General features: G+C 40.1%; 1 protein-coding gene across 8 annotated transcripts in view; it reads right to left on the bottom strand.

The window, feature by feature from the left end:
* Positions 1 to 25,284, bottom strand: part of ENOX2 (ecto-NOX disulfide-thiol exchanger 2) — a 325,393-nt gene that overhangs the window by 183,032 nt on the left and 117,077 nt on the right. For 7 of the 8 annotated variants that reach the window (XM_079765264.1, XM_079765262.1, XM_079765263.1 and 4 more), the window contains one exon: positions 14,724 to 14,867. The exons of the other annotated variant lie outside the window; for it this stretch is intronic. In XM_079765264.1, the coding sequence (XP_079621390.1) occupies positions 14,724 to 14,771 (48 nt within the window). In that variant the 5' untranslated portion in view covers positions 14,772 to 14,867. The remainder of the gene's footprint in view (positions 1 to 14,723; positions 14,868 to 25,284) is intronic. 8 annotated transcript variants of the gene reach the window in all.

Below are 25,284 nucleotides of genomic sequence, written 5' to 3'. Positions count from 1 at the left end.
GCCAGATCCACAAAGAAAGAGATTTTGGTCAAATATTGCAGTAATATCTAATCCAGATTACAGATCTACTTCACAGAGGAATTGGGACAGGACACCCAAACTCTACCTATCAGATTCTCTTGGCCACTCATGAAGTTTCATCTAGTAAAGAGCCAAGGATCCCATTAGGGCCAGGTATTCCCTTCACAAGCACCAGATTTGATTTGTGGCTGTTCTAAGGATGTAATTTCACAAATGTCTGAAGTTTGACCTTTAGGGAGAAGCGAGTCAGTCAGTTGATCAACAATAGATAGCAAGTGCTCAGTTTTGCACACAGCTCCACTTTGGGAGTGACAAGAGAATAATAGAGAAGATTAAGGCAAAGAGAAAGCAATTCTTCAGCCAAATATGTGATCAATCAACAAATATTTCTTGAGCATCTATTGTGTGCAAGACATATGAGTCAGGGGCTTTTCTAATAAGGGGCTGAAGACTGAGTTGAAAGACTAAAACATATTTGTATGAACAGAAAACCAATAGTTTAAGGTGGTCTATAATCAGTATCAAGTGATTGGTATGAATATAATGATCAGGAGGTTTCAGAGATACAAGTGAAAAATTCACACTATGATGATCAAGAAGGCTTCCTGCCCAGCCGATATGGCTCAATGGTTGAGTGCTGACCAACCTATGAACTAGGAGGTCGGGGTTCGATTCCTGGTCAGGGCACATGCCCAGATTGCAGGCTCAATCCCCAGTAGGGGGCATGCAGGTGGCAGCCAATTGATGATTCTTTCTCATCATTGATGTTTCTCTCGCTCCCTTCCTCTCTGAAATCAATAAAAATATATTTAAGAAAAGCAGGCTTCCTGGAGATGGTAAGACGAATACTAGGTGCTGTCAGCTGGACAGAATTTTCATAGGTGAAAGAAGAGGAAGGGCATGCTAGGAAAAGGAAATGGCATGAACAGGTACTGTAGTAGGCAGGCACAGTGCCTATTTGAAGAAAGTAGCAGATAACCTTGGCTGAAATAGAAGACTTGTTTAGATGATTAACAGAGAGGGTGGGGAAGCTGAATTGAAAGAACCATGGCATCTAAGCATTTTGAGGGATCTTAGAAATGATCAAATCCAAGCTCTGCTCACTTTATTCTCACACGAAGATAAATTTCCCTATTGTGACACCAATGTTTAATTTACATTTTAGTAATGGATCTAGATTCATAATATCTACAGACATACTATGTCTGTATGCAGATATTTAACTCTTGGGATTCAATCATGTGCACTGCGGCACATGATTGAATCCCAAGAGGTCCGATGCACGAAAATTCATGCAAGCGTAGGCCTTCCTTCCCCTGGCTGCTGGCACCAGCTTCCCTCCGGCACCCAGGACCCAGGCTGGCTTCTCTCGGGCTACCCGCAGGCACCAGGACCTGGACTGGCTTCCCTCAGGCCCTGGCTTCATCAGGAAGGACATCCAGAATGACGTCCGGTCTAATTAGCATATTACCCTTTTATTATAATAGATAGTTAGAGATAGGCTTTGGAGTTGGAGGCCTGGCCAAAGTACTTGCTAGGTGTTCATATTTGGGTATTATTTAACCCTTATTTCTTCACCTATAAGTATGGATAATAATACTTAAAGTGGAGGCAGGAAGGAAAGGAGAAAAATTGCTTGAAGGAGACAAAAGAAAGATGATTCTGCAAAGTGTATTGCCAAGGAAGGCAGAAGTAGAGAGAATTCAAAGGAGAGATTAATAGCATCAAATTTAGCAGGCAGGTCAAGGTGGTTGAGACCTGCCAAAATGCCACTTACTTGGACAATTTGGAGGTCACTTAGTGACCTTTAAGAAATTACTTTTAGTATAAAAGAAGAGAGGCAGTTTGCAGAAAACTGAGAAAGGAGGGATGGGATAGGAAGGAAAAAATGTATAGTGAATGACTGGAGCTGTAGGCAAAGACTCCTCCCTAATTTGCAGTGAGGACAGAAAGGGAGAGGGGGAGGAAGAGGGAGAGGGAGAAGGAGAGGGGGAGGGAGGAGGAGAATGGGGAGGGGAAGAGGGAGGGGGAAGGGGAGAAAGAGGGAGAAGGAGGGGGAGAAGGAGAGAGAGGAGGGCTTTAAGTCCAATGGCTACATGTGTATCTCATCTTAGAACTGAAATGGCTTATACCTCCTGTAAGAGCTTCCAACCCTAGCTTTCCTCCTTGCCAAGGTGCAGTGAATGGTGACAAAGGAAAAAGGAGTTTCTACTTAAAAAATATCTTTCCTCTTCCTTTTCTCTAGCATTACATAGGAAGAAAATACTATTATAAAGCAATCTGCACATTTATAATTCCATAGGATTGCCAACTGAACTCCCTGTATATTAAAATCTCATTAATTTAGGCTACAGTAATTTGAAATTTGTGGTAATTTAACCTGGGCCAGTTACCTTTGTACTTACAAAGAAATGGTTCAGTAAACAAATAGTGTGAAAAAGATTTATAGGGAGCTAATTTTGCCTGCCAGGGGCCCATTTCACCTATTTTAAAGAACATACTATTTTTTAAAAACTTCAGCCTATTTATTATTTGAAAGCAAACTGATTCTGCTTATTATAGATTAGAATAATCTACTGCTAAAATCCTATATCAGCAACAGATACTTTGGAATATGCTCATTAGAAATAAAACTGCAATTGTTTAAAGTTAGTTCACGGTTCAGATTAATGCATATCCTCTTTCCCCACCCTCATGAGTTAAAAACAGTTCAGGAGGTATTACTCTAGCACATCATTTATCATGAACACAGTGGAGAAACTAATAAGTGATCAAAAAAGATCTTAGAGCAACCAATACAGATGTCTTAAATTCTGTAACTCTCTCCATAGCAAGTTATCTTACAGCTGATTTAACTCTTAACATATTAATCTGTCACACCAACTTGGGGAGATGGTGGGTTGTTCTTTTTTAACTGATTAGGAGAAAACAAGTTGCTACTTGAAAGGACATGGAGAGAAACTAGAAGTGACTGCAGACTGAAGAAAGGAGACAGGACATGTGTAAAATGTGCCTGTAAATAAATTAAAAAACACCAGCCTAGGACAATTTAGTGTAGAGTTACAAGACTATATTCCTTACAAAACCCTGAAAACTGTAATACAGTATTATAGTGCAGTACAATAGCTAATAACTAAAATTATGCCTTGAAATGATCAAGCAAAATTTAGATTATGTTAAATATATGCTTTAAAAAGGCATATAAGTTTATAGTGGGGTGATCACTTAATAAGGTATATAAATGTCTAATCACTATATTGTACACCTGAAATTAATATAATAATACACTGAGTGGCCAGATTATTATGATCTCTGAACGCATATAATAAAAGGCTAATATGCAAATCCACAAAACAGGGGAACAACCGGTGATGCGCACTGACCACCAGGGGGCAGATGCTCAATGCAGGAGTTGCCCCCTGGTGGTCAGTGAGCCAGAAGCCAGGCTCATGGCTGGCGAGCACAGCAGCGGTCCTGCCACCGCGGCACCACTAGGAGCAGGCCTAAGCTGTCAGTCGGACATCCCCCAAGGGCTCCTGGACTGCGAGAGGGTGCAGGCCAGGCTGAGGGATCTCCCCCGAGTGCACGAATTTCATGCACGGAGCCTCTACTACACACACACACACACACACACACACACACACACACACACACATATGTATATATACACACACACACATACTAGAGGCCCAGTGCATGAATTCATGCATGGGTGGGGTCTGGCCAACCAGGCCAGTGGGAGGGAATATGGGCGGTTGGCTGGCCTGCCTGTTGGTCGAACTCCTGGTCGAGGAGACAATTTGCATATTAGCCTTTTATTATATAGGTTATACACTGAGTGGCCAGATTATTATGCATTCAGAGATCATAATAACCTGGCCACTCAGTGTATATGTCAACTGTATTTGAAAAATACATTTATTTTAAAATGGCAGATATGTTTATACACACATATGATTTGTAACCATAATGGTTCACCTGGAAATGTTAAATGTGTTGCTTTAAAAAGATGACGTTCAGATTCCGGAAGCTTGAAAGATGGCAACCGACAGGAAGGTAGGGAGGGAGAGTATGTGAGAGAGTGAGGGAGCGATAGAGCAGTGTGTGGACCTGAGTGGGGGTGTGTGTGTGAGTGAAATAGGGACAGTTAGACCCTGCAGGTCCTCCAAGGGGCTGCCAATCCGGGCAGTCTTACATGGCAGAACTCTGCTGCCACCGCAAACACTCCAGGGAGAACACCAGAGGCACAGAGACCATGCCATCTTGAAAACCAGAACTGCTTGAGACTAGGATCCTAGCCTCGCCACCACCCAGTCTGTTCTCGGTAGCAAACTGGGACTCTACGGCCGCTCTGGTAGAAGATCTATGACCACAGCTGCAGACACCAAGACTCCAGGCACCCCGGCTGCAGATTTCTGTGAGTCACAAAGCCAATCCCACTCCCCCACTGCCCCCGCGGCAGCAGATAGGAACTGCCAGACCCCGGCTGCACAATAGGGCTTTCTGCATACACAAGCAGTGGCAGCTCTACCTGACTTTAAGCCTTGGTGTCAGACATGGGAAGTTTGTTTCCCGCGAGCAGGCTCCACGCCAAGGCAGGGAGACTGCTGAATTTGACCCTAAGTGCACATCTTTGGGGAGACTGTTTGCTGCGACCAGATCCAGCGTCCACGCAGGGCAGGGAGACAGTACTAAATTTGAGCCTGGATGTGCGAACTAGGGGAAGTTTGTTTCTCACGAGCAGGCTCCACTCCAAGGCAGGGAGACTGCTGACTTTGACACTAGGCGCGCATCCTTGGGGAGACTGTTTTCTGCTACCAGATCCCACGCCCAAGCAGAGCAGGGAGACAGCCCTGAATTTGAGCCTGGATGTGCGGAATAGGGGAATTTGTCTCCCGCAACTAGGCTCCACACCCAGGCAGGGAGACTGTGTTGAATTTGAGCATAGGTGCATGACCTTGGGGAGATGGCTTTCTGCTACCAGATCCTGCACCCACGCAGGGAGACAGCTCTGAATTTGAGCCTGGGGGTGCAAACCCAGAAAGTTTGTTTCCCACGACCAGACCCTGCACCCTAGCAGAGAGGCTGCGCTGAATTTGAACCTGGACATGCGAACCCAGAGAGTTTGTTTCCCTCACCCAGGCTCCATGCCCAGACAGGGAGGATGTGCTGAATTTGAGCCGAGGTAAACAACCTTGGGGAGATTGTTTTCCGAGACCAAATCCCGTACCCATGTGGGGAGACAGTGCTCAATTTGAGCCTGGAGGTGCAAACTAGGGGAGTTTGCTTCTCAAGACCAGACCCTGCATCCAAGCAGGAAGGCTGCGATGAATTTGAACCTGAACATGAGAATTCGGGGAGTTTGTTCCCCAAGACCAGACCCTGTGCACACACAAGGGGGCAGCGCTGAATTTGAGCCTGGGTGCATGGACACAGGGAGTTTGTTTCCCACAGTGCACACCCACGGGACCAAACCCCACACCCACACTGAGCGGCAGTGCCACCTGACTTTGATTCAGTGCAAGTGCACACAGAGGTTGTTTTCTGCAGGGCAAGAGTGGACCTCCTGCCAACACAGTGCGACTGTGCAACCCGGTCTCCGAAGCAGATTGGGGACCCTGAATCTCCACACAAGAGGCAGCAATGAGCACCAGTGACTAGACTCTGTTTCTCATTGCATGTGCCTGGGATCGCTGATTCCCAGTACATTCACACTAAGAGCCAGAGACACCAATTCTTGCCGCATGCGCACACAGGGATCCTGATTCTCGGTGCGAGGTAGCAACAAGCAACAGAGATTCTGATACTCGATTCACAGCGGGGAAACAGGGAGCATCTGACTCCTGACACACAATAGGGGTCTTTGATTTTTGGCACACCCCAGCAGGTTCTCTGTTTCAACGTGACGCAGGCAGGGCCCCAGATTCTAGGTGCACACACGAGGCCACACTAAGCACCTGTGACTCTAACCCGGGGCGAGCGTGGCTCCCAACACCCCATAGAAGCTGCATATCGTGGTGTCAGAGCTCTTCAGTGACACTTGGGGGGTGCAAAACTCCCAGTGCACACGGCCCAGGCCCCTGCAGCTCGACATTTGAACCCTCCGGTGATAATCAGAATGGGGAGACAATGAAATAATCCCCAGAGGAAAGAAAAGGAGGAATCACCAAGAAAGGAAATAAGTGAAACGGAAGCATGCAATATGACAGAAAAAGAATTCAGAGTATTGGTCATACAGTTCATACACTGGATGGACGAGAAAATCAACAACCTATGCAAAAATCAAGAAGAAATGAAAAATGATATAGCTACAATCAAAAACACCATGGAAGGCTTCAACAGTAGACTAGAAGAAGCAGAGGACCAAATTAGTGAGTTAGAAGATAAAGTACAGAAACAAGCCCAATCTGAACAGAAACTAGAAAAAAAAAAAAAAACCAGGAGGAGAGACTAAGGGAGCTTTGGGACAATGCAAAACGAAATCACATACATATAATAGGGCTGCCAGAAGGACAAGATGAGCAACAAGGATTAGAAAATTTATTTGAAGAAATAATGACAGAAACTTCCCTGAAATGGGGAAGAAAAAAGTTACACAAGTACAGAGAGTCCCAAGCAAGATGAATCCCAAAAGATCCACATCAAGACACGCCATAATTACAATAGCAAATGTCAATGACAAAGAGGGAATCTTTAAGGCTGCAAGAGAGAGACAGAGAGTTACCTACAAATGATCCCCCATCAGATTATCAAATGATTTCTCAACAGAAACACATCAAGCTAGAAGGGAATGGAAGGAGATATACAATGCGATGCAAAGCAAGGATCTGAACCCAAGAATACTCTATCCAGCAATATTATCAATCAAAATTGAAGGGGAAATCAGGAGCTTCACAGACAAAAAAAGGCTAAGGGAGTTTATCACTACCAAGCCAGCAATGCAAGAAATGCTAAAGGGAATGCTGTAAAAAGAAGAAATAAAAAAGTAAGAAGGAACACAGCCTCAAAAAAATAAAAATGGTTACAAACAAGTACCTTTCAATAATAACTTTAAACATAAATGGACTAAATGCTCCAATCAAAAGGCATCGAGTGGCTGAATGGATGAAAAAACATGACCCATACATATGCTGTCTACAAGAGACCCACCTCAAAACAAGGGACTCACTGAACAGACTGAAAGTGAAGGGATGGAAAAATATCTTTCAGGCAAATGGAAAGGAAAAAAAAGCTGGGGTAGCAATACTTATATCAGACAAAAGAGACATCAAAGTGAAGGCCATAACAAGAGATTAGGAAGGCCACTTCATAATACTAAAGGGATCGATACAACAAGAGGATATAACCCTGGTAAACATATATGCACCCAATGCAGGAGCACCCAAATACATAAAAAACTCCTGGAAGATATCAAGGGAGACATAAACAACAATACAATCATAGTAGGGGGCTTTAATACACCACTGACTTCACTGGATAAATCCTCTAGACAAAAAATCAGCAAAGAAACAGCAATCCTAAATGACTCACTAGATCAGATGGACTTAATTAACATCTTCAGAAAATTTCACCCCAAAGCCACGGAATATACAGTCTTCTCAAGTGCACATGGGACATTTTCAAAAATAGACCACATATTGGGCCACAAGCAAAGTCTCCCCAAATTCAAGAAGACTGAAATCATACCAAGTATCTTCTCAGACCACAATGGCATAATATTAGAAATAAACTACAATAAAAACAATCCAAAACACTCAAACACTTGGAAGCTGAATAGCATGTCATTAAATATTGATTGGGTTACCAATGAGATCAAAGAAGAAATTAAAAACATCCCGGAAACGAATGACAATAAAAACACAACAAACCAAAACCTATGGGACACGGTGAAAGCATTCCTGAGAGGGAAGTTTATAGCTCTGCAGGCCTACCTCAAAAAACAAGGAAAAATGGTAGTAAATCATCTAACTCTACAACTCAAAGAATTAGAAAGAGAGCAAATTAGAAAGAAAAGCGCAAAGTGAGTAGAAGGAAGGAGATAATTAAGATTAGAGCATAAATAAATGACATAGAGAAAAAAAAACAATACAAAAGATCAGTGAAACCAAGAGCTGGTTCTTTGAAAGGATAAACAAGATTGATGAACCTCTACGCAGGCTCACCAAGAAGCAAAGAAAGAGGACCCAAATAAACAAAAACAGAAATGACAGAGGCGAAATAACAACAGACCCCACAGAAATACAAAGGATTGTTAAAAAAAATACTATGAACAACTCTATTCCAACAAACTAGACAACCTGGTGGAAATAGACATATTCCTAGAAAAATACAACCTTCCAAAACTCAATCAGGAAGAATCGAAAAATCTCAATAGGCCGATAACTATGGAAGTAATTGAAGCAGTCATCAAAAAGCTTCCAGCAAACAAAAGCCTGGGGACAGATGGCTTCACAGGAGAGTTATGCCAAACTATCAAGGAAGAACTAAAACCTATCCTCCTCAGACTATTCCAAAAAATTCAAGAGGAAGGAACACTTCCAAGCTCATTCTATGAAGCCAGCATCACCCTAATACCAAAACCAGATAAAGACAACACAATGAAAGAAAATTACAGGCTAATATCCCTCATGAACATAGATGCCAAAATCCTCAACAAAACTCTAGCAAATCGGATCCAGGAGTACATCAGAAAGATCATACACCATGACCAAGCAGGATTTATCCCAGGGATGCAAGGATGGTACAATATCTGCAAATCAATAAACGTGATACATCACATAAATAAATTGAGGGAGAAAAATCACATAGTCATATCAATTGACGCAGAAAAAGCATTTGACAAAATCCAACACCCTTTCTTGATAAAAACTCTCAGCAAGGTGGGAATAGAAGGATCATACCTCAACATAATAAAAGCCATATATGACAAACCCACAGCCAACATAATACTCAATGGGCAAAAACTAAAACCATTTCCCCTAAGAACAGGAACAAGACAGGGATGCCCACTCTCACCACTCCTATTCAACATAGTACTAGAAGTACTAGCTATTGCTATCAGACAAGAAGAAGAAATTAAAGACATCCAAATCGGAAAAGAAGAAGTAAAACTGTCCTTATTCGCAGATGACATGATATTGTACATAGAAAACCCTAAAGACTCCATCAAAAAATTATCAAACTTAAATAAATTTGGCAATGTAGCAGGATACAAAATTAACACCAAGAAATCCATGGCATTGCTATACACCAATAGTGAATTTACAGATAGAGAGACTAAAAAAGCAATCCCATTTACCATCGCACCAAAAAAATTAAGATACCTAGGAATAAACTTAACTAAGGAGGTAAAAGACCTATATGCAAAAAACTACAGGACACTGAAAAAAGAGATACAGGAAGACATAAACAGATGGAAGAACATACCGTGTTCATGGATTGGTAGAATCAACATCATCAAAATGCCCATACTACCCAAAGCAATCTATAGGTTCAATGCAATCCCCATTAAAATACCAACGGCATATTTCACAGACCTAGAACGAACTCTCCAAAAATTCATCTGGAATAAAAGTAGACCCCGAATAGCTGCAGCAATCCTGAGAAAGAAGAACAAAGTAGGTGGGGTCTCAATACCAGATATAAAGCTGTATTACAAAGCCACTGTTTTCAAAACTGCCTGGTACTGGCACAAGAACAGACATATAGATCAATGGAATAGAATAGAGAACCCATAAATAATATTTGACAAAGGAGGCATGAACATGCAATGAAGTCAAGACAGTCTCTTGAATAAATGGTGTTGGGAAAATTGGACAAATACATGCAAAAAAATGAAACTAGACCACCAACTTACACCATAAACAAAAATAAACTCAAAATGGATAAAGGACTTAAACATAAGATGGGAAACCCTAAAAATACTAGAGGATTCCACAGGCAGCAAAATCTCAGACATATGCTGAAGGATATGCTGATACTGCTCCTAAGGCAATGGAAACTAAAGAGAAAATAAACAAAGGGGACTACATCAAAATAAAAAGCTTTTGCACAGCCAAAGAAACCATCAACAGAACAACAAGAAAGCCCACTACATGGGAGAACATATTTGACAATCTTATCACTGATAAGGGTTTAATCTCCAACATTTACACGGAACTCATACAACTTAACAAAAGGAAGATAAACAACCCAATCAAAAAATGGGCAAAGGACCTAAATAGACACTTTTCAAAAGGAGACAGACGGAAGGCCAAGAAACATATGAAAACCTGCTCAAAGTCACTAATAATCCGAGAGATGCAAATCAAAATGACAATGCGGCCGAAATCGGTTTGGCTCAGTGGATAGAGCATCGGTCTGCGGACTGAAAGGTCCCAGGTTCAATTCCGGTCAAGGGTGTGTACATTGGTAGCGGGCACATCCCTGGTGGGGGGTGTGCAGGAGGCAGCTGGTCGATGTTTCTCTCTCATCGATGTTTCTAGCTCTCTATCCCTCTCTCTTTCTCTCTGTGGAAAATCAATAAAATATATATATAAAAAAATGACAATGCGGTACTATCTCACACCTGTCAGAATGGCTATCATCAACAAATAAACAAATGACAAGTGCTGGGGTGGGTGCGGAGAAAAAGGAACCCTTGTGCACTGATGGTCGGAATGCAGACTGGTGCAGCCACTGTGGAGAACAGTATGGAGTTTCCTCATAAAACTAATAATGGAACTCCCATTTGACCCAGTGATCCCACTTCTAGGAATATATCCCAAGAAGCTAGAAACATCAATCAGAAAGGATATATGCACCCCTATGTTCATAGCAGCACAATTTACCATAGCTAAGATCTGGAAACAGCCTAAATGCCCATCAGCAGAGTGGATTAGAAAACTGTGGTACATCTATACAATGGAATACTATGCTGCGCTAAAAAAAGAAAGAATTCCTACCATTTGCAACAACATGGATGGAACTGGAGAGCATTATGCTAAGTGAAATAAGTCAGTCAGAGAAAGATAAATATCACATGATCTCACTCACCTATGGAAAATAATGATCAACATAAACTGATGAACAAAAACATATCGATCCAGAGACAGGGAAGCATAGACCAGACTGTCAAACCTCAGAGGGAAGGTAGGGGAGGGTGGGGGTAAGGGGGAGAGATAAACCAAAGGACTTGTATGCATGCATATAAGCCTAACCAGTGGTCACAGACAACAGGGGGGTGGGGGCATGAGTGGGAGGGGGTTGGGAAGGTAATGGGGGGATGAGGACAAATATGTAATACCTTATTCAATAAAGAAATTTTAAAAAGATGTTCATAATATCATATAATAACCACAAAATAAAAGCAACATTTATGCAGTGGTTAATATGTGCAGATATCATGCTAAGCTCTTTTCCTGCATAATTTCATTAAATTCAACTAACAATGCTAAGAGGTAGCTTTTATTTTTATTTTCACTTTTTAAAAATTAAATTATGGGGGTAACATTGGTTAATAAAATTAAATAGGTTTCAGATGAACAATTCTATAATACATCATTTGTATATTGTAATGTGTGTTTACCACCCAAATCAAGTCTCCTTCCATCACCATTTATTGCGCCCATATCCTCTTCTACTTCCACCCACCCCCCTTTCCCTCTGGTAATCACCATACTGTTGTTTGAGTATGAGGTTGTTGTCTTTCTCCTTAATCCCTCCACCTTTTTCACAAAGCAACACCCTCCCCTCTGAGAACATTATGCAAACTGAAATAAGCCAGTGAAGAGAAAGACAAGTACCATATAATTACATTCATATGTGGAATCTAATGAACCAAATAAACTAACAAACAAAATAGAAACTGACTCAGATATTTTTTAAAGTAGGTTTTAGTATCATTTCTACTTTAGAGTTGACGAAAATGAATCTCACAGAGGTTAAGAAACCAAACCAAAGCCACAGAGATAGACCTAGGATTAGAACTCAGGCCAGTTCCTTGGCTATACACTATGGCTTTCCAGTGGTCCAGAAAATACAGCTCTCTAAGAAACATTCTTTTCTTGAGGTCTCCAGATCGCTAATGTTTTACTGTATTTTTGTTTTCCAAATTTCTATTTAACAAACATCTTTATTTATACCTTGGTACTGGCACAAGAACAGGTATATAGATCAATGGAACAGAATAGAGACCCCAGAAATCGACCAATGCCATTATGGTCCATTAATATTTGACAAAGGAGAAAAGAGCATACAGTGCAGTAAAGATAGTCTCTTTAAAAAATGGTGCTGGGAAACCTGGAGAAGTAAATGCAAAAAAAAAAATGAAATTAGACCACTAATTTATACCGTACACAAGAATAAGCTTAAAATGGATAAAAGACTTAAATGTAAGTTGTGAAACCATGAAAATCCTAGAAGAAAGGGTAGGCAGCAAAATATCAGACATCTCACATAGTAGAATTTTTGCTGATACATCTCCTAGGGCAAGAAAAACAAAGGCAAAAATAAACAAATGGGACTACATCAAACTAAAAAAAGCTTCTGCACAGCAAAAGAAACCAACAAAATGAAAAGGGAATTCACTATATGGGAGAACATATTCACCAATGATAGTCCTGATAAGGGGTTAATTTCCAAAATATATAAAGGACTCATACAACTCAACAAAAGGAAGAGGAACAATCTAATTAAAAAATGGGCAAATGACTTAAATAGACACTTCTCCAAAGAGGACATACAGACAGCCAACAGACATATCAAAGAATGCTCAATGTCACTAATAATCAGATGCAAATTAAAACTACATCCCTGCCAGAATGGCTACCATCAATAAATCAAGAAACAACAAGTTCTGGCGAGGATGTGAAGAAAGGGAACCCTCATGCACTGTTGGCGGGAATAAAGATAGGTCCAGCCACAATGGAAAAGAGTATAATTTCCTCAAAAAATTAATGATGGAACTGCCATTTGACCCAGTGATCCCACTTCTAGGAATATATCCTAAGAATCCTGAAACACCAATCAGAAAGAATATATGCACTTCTATGTTCTCAGCAGCATTATTTACAACAGCTAAGATATGGAAGCAGCCCAAGTGCCCATCAGTAGATGAATGAATAAAAAAGCTGTGGTACATTTATACAATGGAATACTACACAGCTGTCAAAAAGAAGGAAATTTTACCCTTTGTGAAAGCATGGAAGGACCTAGAGAGTATTATGCTAAGTGAAATAACCCAGTCAGAGAAAGACAAATATCATATGATCTCAATTATATGTGGAATCTAATGAACAAATTAAACTGATGAACAAAATAGGTCCAGAGGCACAGATGCATGGAAAGACTGACAGATGTCAGAAGGGAAGAGGTTTGGGGGAACAAGAAGAGATTAACGAAAGAACTTATATGCATATATGCATAACCCATGGACACAGATAACAGTGTGGTGAAGGTTTGATTCCTGATCAGGGCACATGCTTGGGTTTTGGGCTCAATCACTGGTAGGGGCATGCAGGAGACAGCTTATCATTGTTTTCCCCTCATGTTGATGTTTCTCTCTCTCTCCCTCTCCCTGTCTCTCAAAAATCAATTAAAATAATTTTTTAAAAAATCTTGATTTATAAATAGAAAGACCTATGATCTAAGAGTCAGATTTGATGTTATATGTTTGTAAACATGTTTCATGTTGTAAGTTGAATGTAAAAATAATAGTAAATAGTGCTGGCTGGGTGGCTCAGTTGGTTGGAGCCTTGTCCCATGTACCAAATGACTGCAGGATTAGATTCCCAGTCAGGGAACATACTTAGGTTGTGGGTTCGATCCCTGGTTGGGGCAAGAACAGGAGGCAACCAATCAATGTTTCTCTCTCACATTGATGTTTCTCTCCCTTTAAAATCAACAAAAACATATCCTTGGGTGAGGATTAAAAAAAAAATTAATGGTAAAAAATACAGAACAAAACAGAAACACCATGAATGAGCCCATCCCAAATTCTCAGATCAGTCTCTATATAATAAGGATACTATTTTCAAATGAATAGTCAAGCAACAGAGATAAAATTTTAAAATATCAACTCATCAGTTAAGATCTGGTTCTCTTATTGTTTGCCCCTTCATTTTGGAGAATTTAACATGAAAATAGGCCATTGGAGCCTGAAGGAGAGGAAGGATTGCAGGGGTAGCTATTATGGAGGTTCTAGGAAAATCTGTCCATCAGCTGTTCTAAGAGAGCAATGAGGGCACAAAATGCATGCAGACATAGTGTGTACCGGGGGAAAGAGAGGGAGGGTGGAGAGAGGCAAATGTCTTTATCAGAAGTAAAAGTGAGGGTAGCCTGCCACATGTACATATAAAGAAAAATGTACAGTGAAGCCATTTACTCATACAATTCCTTCTACCTAAATCAATGTTCTTTACTTATCTCTTCCTGTCTCAAGCCAAATCATTCAAGGGCCAGCTACAAATGTCACTTCTGCACGATGCCAATAGTTCCCCCCCACCTTTTACACATTTATCTCACACTGATGATTTTTTATTAGAGTTATTTATGTATGTGTCCCTGCTTCCCCCATCTCACCATGAGTTCCTTGACGGCAGGGGACTCTTTCTCATTTCTGTAGTTCCTACAAATTCTAGCACAAGGCCTGCCACATACTAGGCTCTAGGAAAATGTTGAATCAATAGCACTGGCTTCAGAGAGTGCATTATCGCCTAGCTTACCTGAAGGAGCATTTGTTCTCTTTCTTTTCTTGCTTGACTCCCCTCCATTCTCAATGAGGCCTTCTGTGACCAGAGGGCCACTGGCACTAGCAAACTGCAGGGGTTCGTTGTTGTTGGCAGGGTCAAAGGGCAGCTGGTTCAATCCTAAAGAAGAAAGAGAAGCCAAATTCCAGACTCTATTAAGGACTGGGATGTCTCCAGATTTTATTTTATGAGCCACTAGAGTAAAACTCTATATCTTAAGAGTCTAGGAGTAACCAGTGAATTCCTGAAACTAAATGCCCTCTGCAATTTTTATGTATCTTATTGACAATTAAAATAAAGGTTTTTAGCTCTAGCCTGTTTGGCTCAGTGGATAGAGAGTTGGCCTGCAGACCAAAGGGTCCTGGGTTTGATTACTTGGTTGCAGGCTCCTCCCCAGCCAGGCCGGCAACCAATCGATGTGTTTCTCTCACATCAATGTTTCCCTCTGTCTTTCCCTCTATCTTCCAATCTCCCTAAAAATCAATGGAAAAATATCGTTGGGTGAGGATTAACAAAAAATCAACAACAACAAAAAAGGTTCTTATAAAACTGGGGCTCTGTCATTTGTAAGATCCCTCCTATTTCTTGGAAATTAACATGTTTGGTCAGTTATCTTCTACCTTCACCCTTAAATATATAGAATCCTCTTCAAATGTGGCTATATATAGTTGGACTCACTCTTTCTTTGGAAAAGCTTAGCCACATATATCTTAGATTATCTCTTGACATTTTCCCATGTTTTCATCACAAGGGCTGTTGAATTGATGCAGATATACTCATTAGACTATCCTGGTGTCAAAGCCTCTTACTATGATGATATAGAGGTTTCCAAAAAAGAAAACCATAATTACATAGCAAGTGAGAAAATGGAACAAAGACATAGACCTTGCAAAGAGGGATTATTTAGTAGATGAAGTGTTGTGGAGTTATGATTCAGGTTTGGGGACTGTTAATCACATCCTTTTCAAATGATGTCAGAAGCATGATCACTTTACTAGTAGCTGTTATATCACATAAAATGGCAAAAGGCATTTTCTACTCTCTAAGTCTTACATGATTCAGCCAGGGATGAGCAGAGTTAGTTTGTTACTCTTCTGCCTGGATTCTCAAGTGCTTCAATTTAAAACTCCCTGCAATGTGGAATCAAAAGCTTTTCTAAAGCCCAATGTTAGGGTATCTCTCCTGAGCCTTTTATTCACTGATTCTCTAATCCTATCAGAGGAATTAGGTTGGCCTGCCATGGCTCATTCTTTAACCCTCAATATTTCTATGACCCAGAGCTATATAATAATTCTCGAGGCAATGTTGTGAAATATCCATACAATCTTGGGATCCAGTCAGGTAAAGGTCAATCAAGTTTTAGTAAAATGAATGCTAAGGTTCTAACAAAATGACTTTACATTATAGTATTTAATAATAAGTATCCCTATTCAAATGTTTCAGCCCACATAACAAGTACTATTTCTTCAGCAATCAGACCACTTGGACCACCTCTGTTAAATGTCTTCTGGGACTTGTCAAATATTCTTCCTTTATATCATCTGAGTAACTAAGTGAAATAATGAAAATTTGTGTTTGCATCTTAAGTCAACTATTCACTGCATCACATCTATATCCTATTAAATCTCTACCATGACTAGAATTAAAGAAACAAAAACCAATAACTTTGTATTAGAAAACATCCAGATCATAACTATGTTCAAAGAACACTAGACATTTATATAATTTACAAATAAAGATGTTTCCTTCACCCAAGTAGTTCCAGAGTCAAATATGATTAGTGTACTATTCCAATCATTTCTCAATATTTCTTTCTGGAGTATCACGCTGACAGAAACAAGTTCCATGGAAGACTGAATGGTATAGTGGAAACATTATGTGCTTCAAAGCCTGATATATCAGGATTCAAATACTGGCTCTGTCCTTTACTAGTTGAGTAGCATTTGGCAATTCTTGTAATTTCCCTTAGTCTTAATTTTCATAATGTATAAAAGGGGGTTTATCACATTGCATAGGGTTGTTAAAAGAAACATACTATATACATATATAATACTTTGTATAACATATATACATGTTTAAAGTTATGATTATCTTGTCCCGGGTCCGGGTGAGGCCGTGGGCCCCTGGATCCGGGTGAGGCCACGCGACCCTGGGTCTGGGAGAGGCCACGCGCCCCTGGGTCCGGGTGAGGCCACGTGCCCCTAGGTCCGGGTGAGGCCACGTGCCCCTGGGTCCGGGGGAAGCTAGATTTCGGGTCTGGGTGAGGCCGTGTGCCCCTGGATCCGGGTGAGGCTGGGTCCCGGGTCCGGGTGAGGCCGTGGGCCCCTGGATCCGGGTGAGGCCACGCGACCCTGGGTCTGGGAGAGGCCACGCGCCCCTGGGTCCGGGGGAAGCTAGATCCCGGGTCCGGGTGAGGCCGTGTGCCCCTGGATCCGGGTGAGGCTGGGTCCCGGGTCCGGGTGAGGCCGTGTGCCCCTGGATCCAGGTGAGGCTGGGTCCCGGGTCCGGGTGAGGCCACGCGACCCTGGGTCTAGGAGAGACCACGTGCCCCTGGGTCTGGGTGAGGCCACGTGCCCCTGGGTCCGGGTGAAGCTGGATCCCGGGTCCGGGTGAGGCCGTGTGCCCCTGGATCCAGGTGAGGCTGGGTCCTGGGTCCGGGTGAAGCCACGCGCCCCTGGGTCCGGGTGAGGCCGTGCACCCCCTGGGTCGGGGTGAGGCCACGTGCCCCTGGGTCCGGGTGAAGCCGTGCCCCTGGGTCCAGCCGAGACCAAACCAGAGGGAGTCGGACCTGCATTACCACCATTTGTCCACCATCCAGAGCTGAGGGGTCAGTGCCGACATGTACTCATAAGGAACTGGTGGACATTGATATTGGGTCTCAAAAGAACTGTTGGTCCAGAAAGAAACTCACTACAGACTGATTCATTTGCCTGTCAGCATAACTATTATTGCTCGTCTCACATTCGGTTCTTATAAGTATATCTCTAGTGACACATGATTTCGCTCATCTAGGGGAAATGATGAACAACATAGACTGATGAACAACAACAGAACCAGAAACAAGGAGGCATCGATCGGACTATCGGGCCTCAGAGGGAGGATAGGGGAGGGTGGGGGAGGGGGGAGAGATCAACCAAAGGTCTTGTGTGCATGCATATGAGCCTAACCAATGGTTAAGTTCAACAGGGGGTTGGGGCATCCGTGGGGAGGGGTGTGGGATGGGAATGGGGGGATGAGGACAAATATGTGACACCTTAATCAATAAAGACATTAAAAAAACAAAAACAAAAAAAAAGTTATGATTATTTTATTATTCTAAGTAAATTTTAAAAAAAAGATTTTTTTTCTCTCTCTCTCTACACACACACACACACACACACACACACACAACTGTATCCTTGGTGCCCAGTACCATGTCTGCCACATGTGAGTGTTGAATGAATTAATTAATACTCAATATTGTCAGGAGAGGTGACTCATTCTGTTAACTCATGTAGTGAGAGTAAAGACTTGATGGCTGATAATCAAGAATTAATGCCACAATTTAAAAGTTCTGATGCTGATTATATCAACATTACTTGAAATAATTATATTTCAAATGCATCCTCATCACTTGAGTACTATGCTGCAGGATGGTAAAATCTTGATCAAAAGGAATGCTCAGGAATTAGGAGGTTCTGATTAATAATGGTTAATCAGGAAATGTTTTGTAATTTTGCATATGTTAATTTTACAGAATAATATATTAATTCATTTCTCTAGCTTATTAAGTAGATGAATAAGGATCTTACAGAGATTCAGAGCCAGAGCCATGATCTGTAAAAGGAGGTTAATAGCAGTACCTTACTCACAGGACTGTTAAAAAGATTAAATTAGATCATGTACACTAGTATAGAACAATCTTCATCTAATCTGGCATATAGCAGATGCTCAATAAATATTAACTATTATAATTTTGAATTTCCATTTTTAATTTATAGAATTGTTGTATAATATGAGGAGATTTGTCTGAGTTGGTATATACTGATTTAAGAATATACTCTACCTTCCTCATTAAACCTTTTCATTGTTGTTTGTACCTTTTTAAAAATATATATATTTTTTAAAATATATTGTATTGACTTTTTACAGAGAGGAAGGGAGAGGGATAGAGAGTTAGAAACATCAATGAGAGAGAAACATTGATCAGCTGCCTCCTGCACACCTCCTACTGGGGATGTGCCCACAACCAAGGTGCTTGCCCTTGACTGGAATCAAACCTGGGACCTTTAAGTCCACAGGCCGACCCTCTATCCACTGAGCCAAACCGGTTAGGGCTGTTTGTATCTTTTTCTAAAGGTTAAAGGAGTCCAGGAAAAAAAATCTGATGAATTAAAAGTATTCAGTTATAGACACTTGACTATAATCATTCTTGCCTTTTACTTAGTCCCAGGGATTTCGGTATTTTGTTCCTCATACAGAACATTTGTTAGGCACTGAATAAGATTTTCAAGTACTTTCTGTGTATCCACCCCACATATGATACAGATCTTGATGATTCAGCATACCATCTCAGGCCTTGTTTCTTATAGGAGAAGATCTCATATCAAGGAGAAGGAGACATACCACTCAGTAAGCTGATTCACTTCATACAAACTCATATTTTATGTTGTCCAGGACCCAATACAGTTTCCAAAGATTTGCAGTTGGAGAACAAGGGCTAGAGAAATAGCAAAATCATATGATACTGATGCTTCCCAGTTACTTTCATTTTATTGTTTCATTCCTCCCTTAGGACAGCACTAAAAAAAGCAATAAATCAGGAAATCAATAGGTACTAATAGGATCTTTTCTGTCATGTATATGTGATTAATGCTGAATGTTATTTTAAGTAAAACTGCACCATTAAAACTATTTAAATCCTAAAAAGAAAACCACCACTTTAATTTCAAGAATCCTTGTTGTTAAAATTTCAATTATGATTTAAACTTAGAATATTATCAATTATATTGTACTTCTCACTCAAACTATAGAACTGATCTTTAAATCTCTTATGGCAGCTATTTCTACCATTTTCTACTATACACAATGAAACTGAAAACATATTAGATTAGGAAGAAACTTTTGAGGTTATGTAGTTCATTCTTCTATGCAAAACAGGAATCATCTATGAATTCCTGACAGGTCTAATTCCAGGGGGCACTTCTTAGCCTGGGGATTCCTTGCAATGCTCCTGGGAATTCAGCTTGCTTTCCTTAACTTTGAAAAAAAAGTTACCACCTATTCTATTTTGAGGGGTCCTTCCAACTTCTAAAAACTGCCTAGGATGCATTTTGTTTAAATATTAACTCACTTGCAATCCTTAAAATGAGCACATGAATGTCTAACTTTTTAAGGGTTCTACTGCAAGCAAAATAAATGAGGGAGTCACAAATAATTAACAGAGCAAAGTTAGAAATTTTCTAAATTCTTATATATTTCTCACAGTTCTTGCTTTTATTCCTGAGGATAAAGTTAATAACACTTTGAACCTTGATCATTCATTTCTCCTCATCTCTTGTGCCTTCATTGCCAAAGCCTACAAAATGTACAGTTTTCTAAACAGAAGCACAAATTGATATGATAAAGGAAAAGGGACAATAAATATTAGTGTTATAGATTTCTGTATCTTATTATGTTCACAATTAAATAAGTCCATGTGGTAATATAATTTCATCTAAAACCAGGTTGACCAGTTGTTATTTCATGCCATGTCAAAATACAGATTATCTGAGTTAATAACACATTTGAAGCTACCTTAGAAAGTACTTTATGGAGAAGGATGGGGCTGGGGACTTGGATAATGACATTTCTTATCCAATGGAACCAGGGGATTTAAGATCTCAGAATGAAGTGTGGTTCTCAGTGAATCCTCCAATCTGCAGGTCAAGGAGTTCATAAGCAGTGATATCTGCAATACAGATGCAAATTATTCCTAGGCTTTGAGGAAAGCACTGCAGAATTTTCATGATTCTTGTGAAAGATCAATGATCTCTTTGTGCCCAGCTGCTATAATAGTTAATGTCACAATTCACTTTACAGAGCTTTCTACTATCAGGTCAAATTAGGACTAACCTTCATGATGGAATCTAACACTTTTAATGACTACCCCAGGTTATATTACAGAAATGTGACCCTGAGGGTCCCTGCCACTTTTCATTTGCATCTGTGGCCCACAGACTTAAGATGGTATATCCTTAGCAAAAAAAAAAAGGCACACAATTCTACTCTGGATTAGTTCCCTTTAAAAAAAATGGTAAGGTCCTGAGAAATCTGGTAAATTCAATTCAAGGCAGAAATCTCCCAACAGATATTTATGTTGAAAAAATATAATAACAATTTTTGTGCAAAAGGAATATTGTAAGTAATTTGTGTATAAAATAAACTTACATAATGTGAGTACTATTTTCCAATTGACTTCAGTTTAAAATCAGGTATGGAACTCCATGGTAAGGGGAAGAAGAGGGTCTCCAACTTAGTTTTTTAATTCACAATGCTTACTTTTGTAGAAATAAGTATTAGGATAATGGCCAGGTGCTTAATGTGCTGGAAGAAGCTCTTATAAGATTTATCCATTTCTGGGAGCCCCTCCTCCTTCCTCAATCTAGGCAGGAAAAACTCTGATTCTCTATTTTCAGCTCTCACTACCCAGTGGCTCCACCTGCTATTTCTGAGGGAATATTTATAATGTCGAAAAGAGTTGAACTGCAATATCACTTTCTAGCCACAGAGGTTAGTGGCCAAAACAAATAAACATTTCTCAGTTCCAGGTCTGAGCTGATATCAAACAAATGAAACTTACTTTGTCAATTTCGTGAGTTTAATATTCTGTATAAGTGGTTTAGCTGCAGCCAGGTTAAACTGTAAAAGATTAATGGGTAAGTGAAGGTGAAGGGAAGTGATGAGACAGAAAAGGGCCAAAGTCCTCTTCTACTAAGAGGCTTGCTTGAATGGTGGTGAACATAAGACCTTCAGAGCAAAATTTAAGCTTAAGTGGCCTTTTTCAAGGTGTGATCAGGTCATGGTGGATTTCACTGACAGTGATTTTTTGGCAACTTTTAGTGACTCGCCAAACTATGTAGTCAGGTATTCAGGTCCTTCATAATAAAGCTCTAAGCATTTCAAGCCTTGTCCCCTACCGTGCCCCAGTTTGTACTCTACCCCAACAATTCTTGAACTTTAATGCGCACACATGTTCCCTGGGGATCTTATTAAAATGCAGATTTTTATTCAGCAAGTCTGGGTTGTGGTCTGCTTTTCTAACAAGTTGCTAGATGATGCTGATTCTGGTAGGAATCACACTAGAGTAGAAAAGGCTGACACTTTAGCAAAATGGGACTACCTAGAATTCATCGAATCATTATAGTACTTTCCTACCTCCACACCTTTAGCTCACACTGATCCTCTACCTTCTTCTTGATTTCCAACCTTCAAAATACTACCCTTCCTTTAGGGTTTATCTCAGATGCTATTTCCTTCATGATGCCTTTCTTTATCCACAGCCACCCAATCTAACACATACACAGCAATGGGGCAGGGCCACTGGGGGAACTACCATTCATTGGCTATTAAAAATGTGCCCTGTTTACAAGCATTATCCCATTATTTTATTTTCCAGTAATTATCCCCATTTTACAACTGCATGTAGAAACCCCATATATGGATCTTCTCTTAATAGGTCTATGGACACAAGGTTCAGATTCCTGCATTATAAATTTCAGTCAAGAAAAGGCAATCCCTAGAGATGTACCGTCTAACACAGTTGACTTATCTGCATGTACCCATTTAAATCTATTTAAATTAATTGAAATAAAACAAAATGAAAAGGTCAATTCCCCAGTTATACTAGCCACATTTCAAGTGCTCAATAGCTACATGTGGCCAGTGGCTACTGTATTAGACTGCACAGAATAGAATACATACTTCCATCATCACAAAAAATTTTACTGGAGAGCGTTTCTCTAGATTCAAACCCAAATCTAATACTTATTAGGTATGCCACTTATAAGGGGTATAAAACAATTCACTTGAATTCTCTGAGACTGTTTCCGTACTGTAAATGGGGATGATAATGCCCCTCCGCCCCGCCTTATAGGGAAGTGAGAAAAATTAAATGAGAATGTATGTTTAGGGTCTAGCACATACTAGACATTAAATGAATGGTAGCTCCCTTCTAACTCAATCAGGGAGTTATATGAATTTGCCTCATAAATGGAATAAGAAAATTTGAGTAGTGTGGCTTCTTAGGCCCCCAGACTAAATCCTATTTACAGCTTGGAATATGTTAGCTTTGCATTAGTTTTATAACTTTTTCTTTCAGATAATACACAGTCATCAAGGTAAAGCATTAATAAATAATGCTGGTAGTAGTCAGTGATTGCTCTTTGCTTGTACTATTTTTAGGAGAAGAGACTATATTTGTCACCACCTTGAACTTTCCAACATGAAAGAACCACATTTTCCCCTTACAACTGAAATGCCTCCCCCCAAAGCTTTAATCAGTGCTCAGTTTCAGCTGGGTGTTTTATAATTAGAACACTGCTAACAGTAACACTAGAGCCAGAATGGAGAAGGAATATTTCTCTCTAAATCCATATTTTCCTAAGCTCAAACTGTTCTCTGTGTTTTCCTATGGGACTGAAATATCCCAGCCCTGGAAAAGGTGAATTGTTTGAGAAAAGTCTAAACTAAATCTGTTAAGGTATTTGAGTTCCATGAGCAGAAAAACAAAATACATATTTCCAACTTCAAGAAGAAGAATGCTTCAGACTCTTTTCCCCTGTACAATTCAAGCCTTGGAAAACAAAGCACAATCATATTCCTCAATGAAAACAAAGTTCAAAAAATGTTGATTTGATAGAAGTTCAAAGTGACAGATGGTAGACAGGCGATGTATCATTTTCCTTAGGATAAAGTCTGGCAGTCTTCAGAGGAATTGAGAAAGCCTTATTTTTCTGTAGTCTAGCCCTGAAAACAGTTATAGCAACTACTCTCCTCTCTATATCGTTGGGGGTGGGGGACTAAAAAGATGGTTTTTCATCAGTGCCTACTTTGTGCTGGCTCTATGGCATGCTACAATTCCTTTTGGCCCGTTTTCCATTTGAATGACAGGAATAGGGCAGGTTCTTAACACACTGACCATTAAGTTATCTGTTTACTACTTGTATGAGAATGTGCCCAGAGGTATTGTATTATGGGTGTCTCTGTATAAAGAAAATAAATAATTGCAGATTTCAGAGCCTGAGGACAGAGAATTGTTCTGGTATTGAAATTGGAGTCTATCTTGTCAGATCTGTAATGAGGTCTTCCCTTCAGGCTGATTGATTTCATAAAGCTGAGGTAATTATCAAAAGCAAGCACAGTTCTCCCTGTAGAAACCACTCCACTCCTTTTGAAAACTAGGTAGTCAGCTGGATCTGGTCAGGAGCCTAGGCTGAGCCAGCCATTTCAGTAGGAACAGTTACACACATACAAAGTATAGCAACCCACTGTAATAGATTCTTAAGACAACAGTAAATAAGTGGTAAATAAGGTTCAGCAAAATAATTTCATATGCTGTGAGCAGCAGTCAGATAAATCTGCATTTCAGTGCAGGATGCTTTAAAGGAGAGAATGAGAGCTGGAAATCTTTTTGGTTTTGGAGAGTTAATTTTATGAATTAATGCTAGGATATGTGTATCCTTTAAGACTGGCGCACTGCACTGCATGAATAACATTTGTATCTTTGCTTTCCCCCAAATGTACACAATAATTTCACCAGATTTCCTTTCTTCATTCATTCAGCCTTTATTAAGTATTTATCCAATCACTGTGCTACAATTTTAATTATCTTCTAATTAACCAATGAGTTTGTGATTTAGCAATCCCTAAAGATAGCACTGCATAAATACAGTAAATCTTCATTTACATGTTCAAAAATGCTATCCTCCCTCCTTTCCCTACCCCATTAATTTTGCTATACTGTATCATTAATGTTCTGGAGTTATGCTTTCTGCATTCCTAATCTTAGATTCCTATTTGGACTAGTTTTCCAAGAATGTATGATAAACAACTCTGCTTTTGGCTGTGAAATTAAACACGCAGGAGGGAACAGAGATTACTATAATATGTCAATGCATCTTTGTAGATCTATATCTCCCCTATAATAATTCCACTTCAGGAGTATCAATATAGGGCACTGACAAGTGATTAACTTATTTAGAGAGGTCCCTGGGCTGAAGTCAAGCTACTACTGAGGAGAAAGTTAGAATCTACTTGAGAAGACATGTGACTGTAAAGAAAAAGCCTGCAAAAAAAGAATTAATCTGTGTTTAAAATAAGTCTTACTATTATTGTTGTATAAAATAATATGTAGGATCTTAATTTTGCTCCAGGCTGCAGTCTAATTGAGTATTCAATATGTATTGGAATAAATGAATCGATGGAATAAAATTGACAGGTAGTCTCTCTCCTTATTCATCCAATTCATTCAAACAATTCTGTGTGCCTGGCAGTATGCTAGGTCCTCAGTTTTCAAGAG

This window comes from Cnephaeus nilssonii, assembly GCF_951640355.1.
Source record: "Cnephaeus nilssonii genome assembly, chromosome: X".
NCBI lineage: Eukaryota > Metazoa > Chordata > Mammalia > Chiroptera > Vespertilionidae > Cnephaeus > Cnephaeus nilssonii.
This window is presented reverse-complemented; position numbering and strand designations above follow the sequence as displayed.